The 13,666-nt window shown below is 39.2% G+C and overlaps 1 protein-coding gene across 18 annotated transcripts in view; it reads right to left on the reverse strand.

Annotated features, from left to right (window-relative positions):
- The window catches only part of BCAS3 (BCAS3 microtubule associated cell migration factor), a 490,554-nt gene that overhangs the window by 277,585 nt on the left and 199,303 nt on the right, over nt 1-13,666 (reverse strand). For 10 of the 18 annotated variants that reach the window (XM_080677777.1, XM_080677775.1, XM_080677776.1 and 7 more), the window contains exon 17: nt 2,904-3,028. In XM_080677777.1, coding sequence (XP_080533903.1) covers nt 2,904-3,028 — 125 coding nt within the window. Of the gene's footprint in view, nt 1-2,903; nt 3,029-13,462; nt 13,508-13,666 lie in introns of all 18 variants that reach the window. The other 8 variants (XM_080677784.1, XM_080677782.1, XM_080677788.1 and 5 more) reach the window with 1 other exon arrangement.

Consider the following 13,666-nt stretch of genomic DNA (forward strand, 5'->3'; position numbering starts at 1 on the left):
CGTGAGAGCCCTTGGTACGCTGACATCAGCCCAACTTTTCATCCACTTTCCCTTTAACATTTCTGGATTCGAACAAATCAACAAGCAAAAAACTCACACATCCTCCTCCCCCAAATCCTCTTCCTTCTTTTCTCTCAGTTGGATCCCTGGCCCCCATGGTAAATGAAGAGGGGGTTATACTTTGAATGAGGTCAGGTGCTGAATATGGACCTAATCAAATGACTTTAGAAGGAGGACACATGTCCTCAGTGCCAGAACAGGTTCAGCCCTCTATCTTGGGTTTTACAGTAAACCTAGGAGCATAGAAAACCACTCCTGAATGCTGGGTGGGTCACCTTATCTCTAGGCCAGAGGAATTCATTACAGCTGATTTGAGAAAATGGCTAATGACCAGTCAGTGGGACATAAAGGAGTAGCAAGTTAAAAGGGTAATTAGAACAGAAGGGAGAAGCATTTGAAATCGAGCTACACAGAGGATTTTAACTAGCAACAAAAAGTCATTTCGATAGCATCAGTAAAGCTAAGGAGGTAACAAAAAAATAAAGATGGGATAAGGAAATGGAAGGCTTGCGCTCTGTACTGTATCCTCTCGCACTCAGGTAAGGAACCTGCTGTGGGGGAGATCCTATTTCCCCGGAGAGGGTCACTGACAGGCGATAACCAGGGAAGGGGCTGACGTCTGATTGCCAGCATTAAGCGCAACGGAGAGCCGTTTCGTTTAGCCAAGAACAATACAGCCCTTGGAACTCTTGAAAGCAGTGCCTCACTAATAATAGCAATGTGACCTACTTCAATAGGACTCAAATGAGGGGGAAAGCTTATTCAAAATGAAATTCGTGGTCCATCAAATGTAGGGATTCTCCTCTACACAGAATCACTCAGCCATCACACAATAAATGGTAATTAACGTAAACATTTTAGGTATTGATCCTGATGATAAAAAAAGGGATTCTTTTAAAAAAAACTATATAAATTCGCTCTGGTCAGTGTATCCCAGTGGTTGAAGCGTCGGCCCGCTTCGATTCTGGGTGAAGGGCATGTACCCGGTCAGGGCACATGCGGGAGGCAACCAATTGATGTCTCTTCTCACACCTCTAACTCTGTATATATCTCTCTCTCCCTCCCCGCCTTCCACTCCCCTGCCACTCTCTCTAAAAAGCAATGGAAAAAAATATCCTCCGTGAAGGTTGAAAATAACAAAAAAAATTTTAAGTAACTATATGAATTCAAAGGAGCAATGGTTACCATAAAAGATGACCTTTATTTCTGAGTGGCAGCCTATTTTTTAACTTTTAGTTTATAATACTAGAGGCCCAGTGCACGAAATTCGTGCACGAGGGGGGGGAGGCAGTGTCCCTCAGCCCAGCCTGCACCCTCTCCAATCTGGGACCCCTCCACCGGGATCGGGCCTAAACGGGCAGTCGGACATCCCTCTCACAATCCAGGACTGCTGGCTCCCAACTGCTCGCCTGCCTGCCTTCCTGATTGCCCCTAACCACTTCTGCCTGCCAGCCTGATCACCCCCTAATCACTCCCCTGCCAGCCTGTTTGCCCCTAACTGCCCTCCCCTGCAGGCCTGGTTACCCCTAACTGCCCTCCCCTGCAGGCCTGGTTACCCCTAACTGCCCTCCCCTGCAGGCCTGGTCACCCCTAACTGCCCTCTCCTGCAGGCCTGGTCACCCCCAACTGCTCTCCCCTGCAGGCCTGGGTCCCCCCCAACTGCCCTTCCCTGCAGGTCCGGTCGCCCCCAACTTCCCTCCCCTGCTGGCCTGGTTGCCCCCAACTGCCCTCCCCTGCTGACCTGGTCCCCCCCAACTGTCCTCCCCTGCTGGCCTGGTCCCTCCCAACTGCCCTCCCCTGCAGGCCTGGTCCCTCCCAACTGCCCTCCCCTGCAGGCCTGGTCCCCCACAAATGCCCTCCCCTACAGGCCTGGTCCCCCTCAACTGCCCTCCCCTGCAGGCCTGGTTCCCCCCAACTGTCCTCCCCTGCAGGCCTAGTCCCCCCCAACTGTCCTCCCCTGCAGGCCTAGTTCCCCCCAACGGCCCTCCTCTGCCAGCCCGGTCACCCCTAACTGCCCTCCCCTGCAGGCCTGATCGCCCCAACTCCCCTTCCTTGCAGGCCTGGTCCCTCCCAACTGCCCTCCCCTGCTGGCCATCTTGTGGTGGCCACCATCTTGTGTCCACATGGAGGCGGCCAACTTTGACCACATGGGGGCAGCCATCTTGTGTGTTGGAGTGATGGTCAATTTGCATATTACCTCTTTATTATATAGGATGGCAAACTTGTTGATTTTTTCCCCATCACCATTTATGGCCTCTCTGCCCTCTTCCATTCTCCACCACCCAACCCCCACAATCCACACCGTTCTCTTTTTGCTCAATCCCTCCACCACCATCCCAACAACCCTTCCCCCCTCCACTAGAGCTGTCTGCCTGCTCTCAGATTTACCATTAAAAAAAAACACAATTTCAAACTCTGATACCATCACTTACTAACTAGTGCTTTTAGCTATTTAAACTCACTAATCTCAAGTTCATGTCATCTCTTAAACAGAGATAAGGTTTTCCTCTCCACACCTCAGAGTAGGTGTGAAATTAGCTTGTCAAAAATGTAAAAGCTGCATACATATAATGGTATGGAGTTGACAAGCATCGAGAACACCTGTAAATTGCCACCAACAAAGCAAAATAAAAACACTCAGTGGGCTATGTCTTTAACATCTACAGTGAGAGGACAGCCTTTCTTCTTGAGTAGGCTTGAGCAACTGAGAGGAAACATGCTTACTAAATGGAAAAACTGGTTTCTAAAATATTGGGTTCAAGACTACAAGGAGAAAAGCTATGAATTTTCTTCAAGAAACAAATATTACCAAAGGCCCATTTAACCCTCAGTGAGATACCCACCTTTTTCTCTTTTCAGACCAGCGTTATTTGCAAACCACGACCTGGACGTCCCAAACACTGCAGCCACGCAAAATTCTCCACCCATCGACTTGCTGGGTGAAATTTGTGGAGGTGGTTTAACTTTGCTTAAAAAAATAAAATGATAGTAAAAAAAAATTACCATGAAGAACTCACAGTCCTTAAGATAATGACATCTTTTCCTTAAAATTCCACCCCTAAGTATTCAACCGCCCCCTCAATGTGGACATGCATTTTGCCTTAATAACTGGTAGTGTGAGGCTGTGTTCTGCAGTAAGAGTAAAATTAGTTCAAAGTTCCAGAGCTTTATCAGATCAATAAAAATTAACTCCTTCTTGAAATACGTGCTGGGGAAATCCAAGTCACTTCTTTTCAGATGGATAACAATTCCTTGGAGATTTCAAAGTGAAGCAACAGAACCACCATAAACATCTCAGGATAATAAAACAGTTTACCTTTTCATTTTGATAGATAAGATTTGGGGGTGGCAATTCAGTTGAATGGAGACAGCATGAGTGAAAATAATGAGGTGATACAGAATGAAACCCTGAAAGTGCTCTCAGCCACAGTGCTATAAGGACTCAGACAAGGTGTGGGTCCATCTAATGATGTAATGCAATTACATTCGCTGATCTTCCAATTTGTTTTTTCTTTGTAGATGTGTGAAAATGATGTATTTTTGTTCTGTTTTTCATATGTCTGAGGACACATTAAGTAACTGCTGCTACATCTCAGAACTAACATTAAAAAACACGTACTTTCCTATTTGTTTTCCCCAAATCAGCTTTCATACTATCAACTTCTAATACCAACCTTTTCTATTCTTTCAAATCCATTATTTCCCTTCTCTTTTGATTTGTCAAAGGCTTCCCAAAGCTCATTAGCAATTTGCCAAACACCTTCGATAAGTGATGGTATTATTTTCTCTAGTTCATAGACAATAGCCTCCCTGCACACTGGTCATGATCACAGCCTAGTTGGGGCACAGGAATAACAGAGCTCGATGTTCCTGCTTTGCTAGTCAGTCTCCAATGCTGGGTAACATTATTTCTACCTTGTTTTGCTCACTGTCCTTTATCTCTTCATCTTTTAATGAAGTATGGTTGGATGTAGAAGGATTGGTTTGGGGAGTCAGGAAGAAACCTGAATCTGAATCCCAATGCTACCACGTATTAGCTCTGTGACTTTGGGTTAAGTTATTTAACCTCTCAGAGCTCAGACTACTAGTACGTAAAAAAATAAAAAAGTATAAAAGTAATGCCTACCTCATAGGGTTATTTTAAGGATTAATATAATTGTTCTCAAAGTGTGGTCCCTGACTAGTAGTGCCACCTTGGAACTTCATAACATGCAAATATTCATTGGAACTACTGAGTCAGAAATCCTGGGTGTTCAGCCTAACAATTTGTGGGGTTTTTCTTTTTTTTGAGGAGCCCTCCAGGACATTTGGCGCATACTCAGATTTAAGAAACACTGTGTTGGGAGAAATCAACCAAAGGACTTATATGCATGCATGTAAGCCTAACCAATGGACACAGACACCGGGGGGGGGGGGGGGGGGGGGTGAGGGCATGAGTGGAGGGTTGGGAGGGGCAATGGAAGGATAAGGACCCATATGTAATACCTTAATCAATAAAAATAATAAATAAATAAATAAATAAATAAATAAATAAATAAATAAATAAAAACACCGTATCGGGTAAAGTGCATAAAGCTCTAAGGGCAGTACTTTCCCTTATCATAATACCCAGCGATGTTAACTCTCTTCTATTTTTCTTTTAATGAGAGTTTGCATATGTAATATCAGTTTCCAGACCCTTATGACACGTTTTACCTCCCGAGCCCTCTGTTCTGACACCATCCTGGTAGGGAGAGCACAAAGCTTAGATCAGAGGCCATTGTGGTTGGTCGTTTTGGTCCCTCCCTTGCTACCAAAGCCAACGTAATGCACATTCCATGTATGAAAAGGTCTCTGCTTTCCATCAATATTTCTTAAGCGCTTTGTGTCATTACCCATAAAGATCGAATCCATGCCTAAAATACGAATGCCAGTCAACAGTCAGACTTCCACTGAAGGGAATAAAGACATAGTTTTTTAAAAAGTTTCTGTGAGGAAATGAAACTGTTTCATAAGTGCGATAACCTTCGCACAACCACAACAAGCTACCAACAGAAAGGAAAGAGTCCGCTCCACCTGAACAAGTGTGCACCTTCCCGGGGAATGGCATCAGAATTGCTCTTTCTGGTGGAGATGCTCTCTGCTGCACTACATTACAATGTAAACCCTCCCTCAAAGCCTTTATTTCCATCACTGAACTACGATCATTGAGCTGTTAAGTTCCTGTAAGGAGCATCTTTTAAATTCCATTGGTCATTTAACACTTAAGTGTTTGGGGAGGATGGAAAGGAAGAGGAAAGAGAAAAACACCATTGCAGAATTTTTTGAAAGGTGTTTCTAATTGTGTGACTATGTGATTTTACTAGAATCGCCATCAGGAAACAATAAGACTACAACGTATAAATAAGCTTCACAAGGAACTCAAAGCTCTTTGCAAATTACTGAATGTTACATTTGTTTTGTTTTTAATCATGTGGTAAGCAACAAGATAGAAAACAAGTGCACATGCCACTTCTTAAGAGAGACCATGGCGGATCTAGAGTATACTTCCTAAAAAGACTTCAAAATAGTTGTTGCTGGGCTAGAGAGCGACCTTTATAGCATAATAATAAAGAGTAGAAATATGAGAGGACATCGATTTACTCTTTGGCCATACAAAAATATACTCTGTATGTTTATTAGTTTAGAGTCTAATCAGCCAATATCAGAGGTAAAATCCCTTACATGTCTTTAATGCTGCAAATAACTCAGCTTCTGAACATACAGCTAAAAAGCACCAATACAGCATCATTTTATATAAACTCATTATCTCCTACAGAGAATAAGCAATTATAATAAAAGTATGCATAACATTATGTAGTGATTTTTTAAGATATATTTTTATTGACTTCAGAGAGGAAGGGAGAGAGAGAGAGAGAGAGAGAGAGAAACATCAATGATAAGAGAGAATCATTGATCAGATGCCTCCTCCACACCACAGGCCAACGATGTATCCACTGAGCCAAACCAGTTAGTTCTGTAGTGATCACTTTTATTCCTAGTTTTCTTTTTCCTCAGATGGGCCCTTAATAAATCACATTAGTAAAAAAGTTCGTGTTCAATAAATAATAAAAGGAGTTTTCTTCCCTGAAAATAACTTGCTACCTCCTACATGACATAGTGCTGTGTGTTAGGCATGGAGCATACATTACGAACATAATCATAACAAGTTATTTCTACATCAACCTACATTTGGAAGGACTATGGTATTTAAGCAAAATACAACATAAAGATAAGTTCATGTGTATATAAGACTTCCAGGAAAATACAAAGGGATAATAATCTAAAGGTTATCATTAATAAAGTATTTTCTATGTACTATAACCAATGGGAGAAAATTTAAATTTGACTCAATTTGCCCTTCATCCTAAGTTTAAAAAAAAATCCAATACCAGGTATGTGAGGTGAAGCAGAATTGAACTTTTCCGCAATAACCCAGAATCTTTCTATTGCAAACTACCCTTGTTAGCAGAGATATAAAACACTGAAAAATGGCCTTAGCCAGTTTCGCTCAGTAGATAGAGCGTCGGCCTGCAGACTGAAAGGTCCCAGGTTAGATTCCGGTAAAGGGCACACACCCAGGTTGCAGGCTCAATCCCCAGTAGGGGGCATGGAGGAGGCAGCCGATCAATAATTCTCTCTCGATAGGAGAAACCAAGATGGCGGCATAGGTAAACACCTAAACTTCTGCCTTGCACAACAATTTCAAAACTACAACTAAAGGACAAAACGGACATCATCCAGAACCACAGGAAGGCTGGCTGAGTGGAAATTCTACAACTAGAAGGAAAGAGAAAAGCACAATGAGACTCACAGGAGCTGCGGAAGGCAGAGATATGGAGGCGTGTGCGCAGAGAGGGCTGGCAACTGAGTACATGGCTGGCTTTCTCAATCAGAAGGGAGACAAAAGCTCCTGACTGCTCTGAACTCCAGTTCTGGGGGAGACTCTGGGGACCCAGACTCATACAGAGAGAAACGGGACTGCCTGGCAGCAGGCGGAACTCGAGGGCGGCTTTCTCTCAAAGGTGCTTGCAGCGATTACCGCGGGACACTGAGACCCAGGGGCCTCTTAGGGCAGGGCTGATGGGAAGCCATTGCTGTTTCCTCTGCCCTGAGACTCTGTCCCATCCAAGCTGAGTGCAGAGGCTTTTGCATATGAATGACCTGGTCCTTTGAATTCTAAACTAAACTAACGAACTGCAGTTGAGTCAGAGAGACCCAGAACATCCAAAAGAAGGCCGAAGGCCCAAGGCCCCACAGCAGCTTGCACTGCTTCACAGCTGGGCCTCATCTGGGCACCTCCAAAACCCAAACAAAGAAGAGAAATCTGCAGATCTCTCTGTAGCTCCTGCTGGGTGGCCTCAGGCAGAGGCTAAATTAGCACCTCCTTGGAGATCCAAGAGCCAGTGTACCCAGGGGTCAGAGTAGGACCATCCAGATTACAACTCCTCAGATCCATAAGGGACACACTCAGGGGGCAGACTCAGTGAGCACCAAAGCCCCACTGAAGTAAGTCTTATCTCATAAGAGTGTCTCCAGCACAGAAGTTCTCCCAACGTAGACACAGCTGATCCTCACAGCCAACTGGCCTGGAGGTCAATTCCTCCCAGTGATACCAACAACAGTCAAGGCTTAACTACAACAAGGCTGTGCACACAATCCACAAAGGGGTGCACCAAGAGTGTCCACCTCAGGTAACTGGGGAGGCTAAGCCACTGGGCCCTATAGGACACCTCACACACAAAGCCACTCTATCAACTCAGAGAAGCAGCCAAAATGCGGAGACAAAGAAACAGATCACAAATGAAAGAAATGGAAGAAAGCAAACGACTGGATATAGAGTTCAAAACCACGGTTATAAGGTTTTTCAAGAATTTTCTAGAAAAGGCTGATAAATTTAGCGAGACCCTCGAGGATATGAAAAAGGACCAACTAGAAATTAAGCATACACTGACTGAAATAAAAAATAATATACAGAGATCCAACAGCAGACTAGAGGATCGCAAGAATCAAGTCAAAGATTTGAAATACAAAGAAGCAAAAAACACTCAACTGGAAAAGCAAAAAGAAAAAAGAATCCAAAAATATGAAGATAGTGTAAAGAGCCTCTGGGACAACTTCAAGTGTACCAACATCAGAATTATGGGGGTGCCAGAAGAAGAGAGAGAGCAAGATACTGAAAACCTATTGGAAGAAATAATGACTGAAAACTTCCCCCACCTGGTGAAAGAAATAGACTTACAAGTCCAGGAAGTGCACAGAACCCCAAACAAAAGGAATCCAAAGAGGACCACACCAAGACACATCATAATTAAAATGCCAAGAGCAAAAGACAAAGAGAGAATATTAAAAGCAGCAAGAGAAAAACAGTTAATTACCTACAAGGGAGCATCCATATGAATGTCAGCTGATTTCTCAACAGAAGCTATGCAGGCCAGACGGGAGTGGCAAGAAATATTCAAAGTGATGAATAGCAAGAACCTACAACCAAGATTACTCTACTCAGCAAAGCTATCATTCAGAATTGAAGGGCAGATAAAGAGCTTCACAGATAAGAAAAAGCTAAAGGAGTTCATCACCACCAAACCAGTATTATATGAAATGCTGAAAGATATTCTTTGAGAAAGAAGAAGAAAAAGGTAAAGATAAAAATTATGAACAACAAATACATATCTATCAACAAGTGAATCTAAAAATCAAGTGAATAAAAAAATCTGATGAACAGAATAAACTGGTGAATATAATAGAATCAGGGGCATAGAAAGGGAGTGGACTGACAATTCTCAGGGGAAAAGGGTGTGGGGGGTGCAGGAAGAGACTGGACAAAAATCATACACCTATGGATGAGGACAGTGGAGGAGGGGGTGTAAGGGCAGAGGGTGGGGTGGGAACCGGGTGGAGGGAAGCTATTGGGGGGGGGGGGAGAGGAACAATTGTAATAATCTGAACAATAAAGATTTATTAAAAATGAAAAAAAATAATTCTCTCTCATGATTGATGTTTCTCTCTCTCTCTCCCTCTTCTTTCCTCTCTGAAATCAATAAAAATATATTTAAAATAATAAAACACTGTAAAATGATAAATATGTGAAAGAATTAAGAGTGAAAAGAGCTAGGCTTGTAAATTGTGTTCACTGTAGATTGGTGGCACAGCCATTTAGAAAAGCACTTCCAATGCTAGCCCTTTTATTTCTATTTCCCTCTAAACATCTCCCTTTATGCTCAAATCCCATCACAAAACATTTGCAAGTTTAAAAAGAATACCTCTGGGTGCTTGGAGGCCTCCTCTCCTTTACTCATTATTTTATTAAATTAATAATATGATATAAAAAATGAAATTCCCATGTATAAGGTGTCCCGAAATTCAATTGTGTTAATTATGGTTATAAATGGGAATGAGACATACTGACAGTGCAGATGGGCTCCTTCCTATTGAGAACGTGTACTCTTTATTCCCCTGAACCCATCATAAATGAACCCATGTTCCAAAAGAAAAAAACAAGTATTTGAGCAAAATGTAAAAGAAGAATGGAATGACCTCAGCTTTCATCATATCAGGCAAAGTAAGAATCATATTTACTAAACTTGACACAAGATAACAACAAAATCAAAAGTAAAATAAACAGACAAAGAGACAAAAGAAATAAGATGCTAAATTAAAACCCAGGAGTTTAACTTCTTGTTCGTCCCTTCTGAGAGACTTAACCATCTAGTCATAGAATGAGAGTCATTTTTACTGCCATCAGGAGTTCTGGGGACGTTAACATTACGACATTTTTTAAATTATTTACAAAGACTATTGAAGTTACCCATTGGCGTTTACTGTATTATATAATCCAGTCAGATTAACATATTGAATTTCTCTTGCCTGTTTTTTTTTCCTCCAACATTACTGCAAAGAGAAACAAAAACCCAGCAAGACTCTATCGCTATCTGCTTTAAAATTATAGTAAAACGATGGCCATCTGGGTAATTTTACTGGGTCCTACAGAACAGGATATAAGTGATGTATCTGTAGATGGCGTGAAAAGCAGCAATGTTGGATGCCTTGTTTAGAAGGACACAGGCATGAGAAGAGCTAGACGGAGATAGAAGCCCCGTTTCTTTCCTTTTCTGAAACATAAGGGTACAGTCAGTATTTCAGTTTAAATGCTAGACATAACACTGATGTAAGAATTACAAGTGGTATAATGTTTTCATGTTAAAGAAGCAATTTTCATTGTATGCCTCACTGTGATTAAGCTTTGAAAATGAGTTTAGAAGTTTTCTCTCACTTTCAACTTTATTTTTCTAAAATAAGAACTAAAAGGTAAACTGAAAGTATTTTATTTTAAATATATTAATAATATATCTAAAATTATTCTATCACAAAGTGTTTTTTAAAAAAATCTCAGATTTATCTAAACTTTGCACATAACAGATTCTCTTCATATAAATCTTTCTTTCCAAAAATAAAATTATATCTTTAATACTCTCAAAAGAACAAGGTAGTTTAAATAAACTATTTATATATAGATCAAATGAATACTCTCAGACAATGCTGATTAAAACTTTAATATAACTTGCTATGTAACATTTAATTTCTTTAAAATTAACCTTATATAATACAAAAATAGGTTATGTGTAAGGGAAATATTCAAATGGACTACCTCTTCTCCACACTGTTATATATGTATTTTTTCTTTTGATTAGTAATCAAAAAATAGCAGTAGCTTAAACACAATACTACATGCACATTAGGAGCTCAATAAGTACTTGTTACTTATTTGTAATATTAAAAGCAAAATTGATTTTTAAAAATTCACAATGGTATTTCTCTTAAAATTACTGTATTAAAAAAGCATATCATATGTGTGATTGTTTTACTTTATTTTTTACAGTCATTCAAACTCAAATATCCTAGAGTATACATAATCCTGGGAACATATAAATAGCTAATATGTCGAAGATGGCCTACACAGTTAACTTTCCAACAAGTTTATTTTACTATCAAAGGGAAAGACATTATTTCAAACTGACTCATTTGAAACTGCATGCATTTAAACACTTAAACAAGTTTATTGAAGAATGAAAAATATGTAGAAATTGTGACCTATCAAAAGCAAAATCATATTTAAATATAAATGTTGCAACTTGAAAGTACTAACAATTTTGTATAAAATTTATGTAACATTTTAAGAGGAACTGTAAAAAATTTCATATTCTTCCATAATACAAATATTACCCTACAAGTGGAAATATTATAAACATAATTATTTAGCATAATGTTCTTTGTCGGAACAGTAAATAAAACATTCTCAAGTTGAATGCTAAATACCATGGAAAAAAATAGAGAAAACTGTTAAAACAAAGAAGCTCTTATAAACAACATGGAAGTTGTCAAATTTATATTCATTTTGCTGCCTTAATTTGAGGTTTCATTAAGATCTTAATGGGAAAAACATGCACCACTAGTAAAGGAACGCATTTGAAAGGAGGATCCTGCAGGCTAGCATAAGTGACTAAAAACGAGTTTCTTGTGAGCTAACGATGGCATCAAACAAACCACAAGGCAGTCTTCTGAAAGACAGGCAATGATTTAAAAGTCTACTATAGTTCACATATCCCTTTCTTTAATCTGGCTCTTTTAATCTTGTTTCAACCTCAAATCATTTCTGGTTGACAAGTGCTTTTGCTTAAATTTGAGGAGCACATAAGCTGTTGAAGGAATAGACTTTTCTTATTTAACATACAACATTTGTTACTACGTCTTCACTTCTATGCTAAAACTTCAACATGCTAAAACTCTTTTCTTTGTACTTAGAATGAGACATTTATCTTAAGAGTGAATTTAATCCTAAATTTAGCCTGCAAAGAAATTGTATCATATGCTGAATCTGGCATAAAAATCGACTGCTCACTATGAGCTCCTAAGTAAGATTCATGTATCTTATTTGGTTTGGGTTTTTTTAAAAAGAAATCTGGTTAACAAAAAGAATAAAGATGGACTTTCATGGAATTTTTATTCATTTAGGCCCTAAATTTGTTTAGAATCCTTTCACGACATGTGTCCTAATTTTGATACTACATTTCACAAAGGAAATTTTTTATGTTTGCCACTCTATATATGATAATGAAATTTTCAAATGTTTCTATGGTATATGAATAGTGAAATTAGATTGTATCTAATTATACTGTACCCTTAAGGAGGTATTTGAGCTTCTTTTTGTCCAACAAGAGAAAAATTATTGGAAGTTTCTTTTCATAGTATAATGGGACAGTATAAACAACTCCTAGTAGCAGTTATGAGAACTACATATTATATGTGCAGAACTATTTTAAGTATTCTGAGTAAATTTATAATATTGATATAACTTACATTGCCCAAAACTTCCTTTTGCCTCACTTACTCTGAAAAGCAAAAAAAAAAATCTAAAGTTTTTTCAAAAATGATATTTTTTCTTTGAATAAGAAAGAAAATAATAGTAGCAACACATTCATTGAGCACTTTCTTGTTCTAAGCAATTTACATTGTCAGTTCATGTAATCCTCATAATGAACCTATGAGTTAGGTGCTACTGGTAACTCCATTAACAGATAAGGAAACAAGAAACAGAAAGGTTTTAGAAAACCACCCAAGATCACATAGGTAGCATACGAGCTGAGATTTAAGATCGAGGTAGTCTGATTCCGAAGCCCTGACTTTTATCCATTATGTGAAACACACTATACCAGGTTCTAAATACATTTTACTTCACATCTTTATATAAAAGTACTCCATGTTCACCATGTCTAACTACAAGACAAACTTGTAGTTTATGCAGTTATGTAAGAATTTTCCAAAATAAATAAGTTATGATAAGTAGGTGCTATGAGCTCAAAATTATAAATTATTTAGGAGTTTCAACGTGAAACACAAATTTCCTCCTTAAACACCAAAATTATTCAAAACAGAAGTGACTCTTGTTCCTCTGGTACCACATGCAGTTAAAATTTATAGGGTATTTATAGTATACTTTAAATATATTTATATTTCAAAATAAATCAAATCTTCCAAATGTTCAGCAGGATGTGTAGGGAGCTTCTATTACTACAATGCTCAAAGCCTTAAACTGGTGTGTTAGCCTTGTCTAATACACTAGCATTATAAGAGAGAACTCTTCTAATTTATTTTTCTTTAATATTTAACCGTGACTTAATTTGACTTTTCAAGAAATGAAGTAAACCCAAGAAAACTGCTCTGTGAAAGCTTAAATATCAACATTCATGTCCCATCTACAAATTATTCAGTACTTCGGTGCGTCTATCTGTGCTCAGGCCATGCAACTGAAAACAACAGTACAAAACAGTTATTTTCTGAGAGTACAACAAATGAATTAGGCATGCGGGACTGAACTGGGACTCACCATGGAGCTTTTATGGAAAAACACCCCGCTCCAAACAGATAAGGCCTTCGTGGAAAAGGGGGGAAAATGCACAAAAAAATTAGAGGAAAACTCATTTAACATTAACAAATACATGTATATCATACTGTTATTGAGTATGGTAAATCACTGAAAAAATAGTAATCATTGGTAATTCTGCTGTAGATACTAATGAGCTTGATAGAA

This window comes from Plecotus auritus (assembly GCF_963455305.1).
Source record: "Plecotus auritus genome assembly, chromosome: 7".
NCBI lineage: Eukaryota > Metazoa > Chordata > Mammalia > Chiroptera > Vespertilionidae > Plecotus > Plecotus auritus.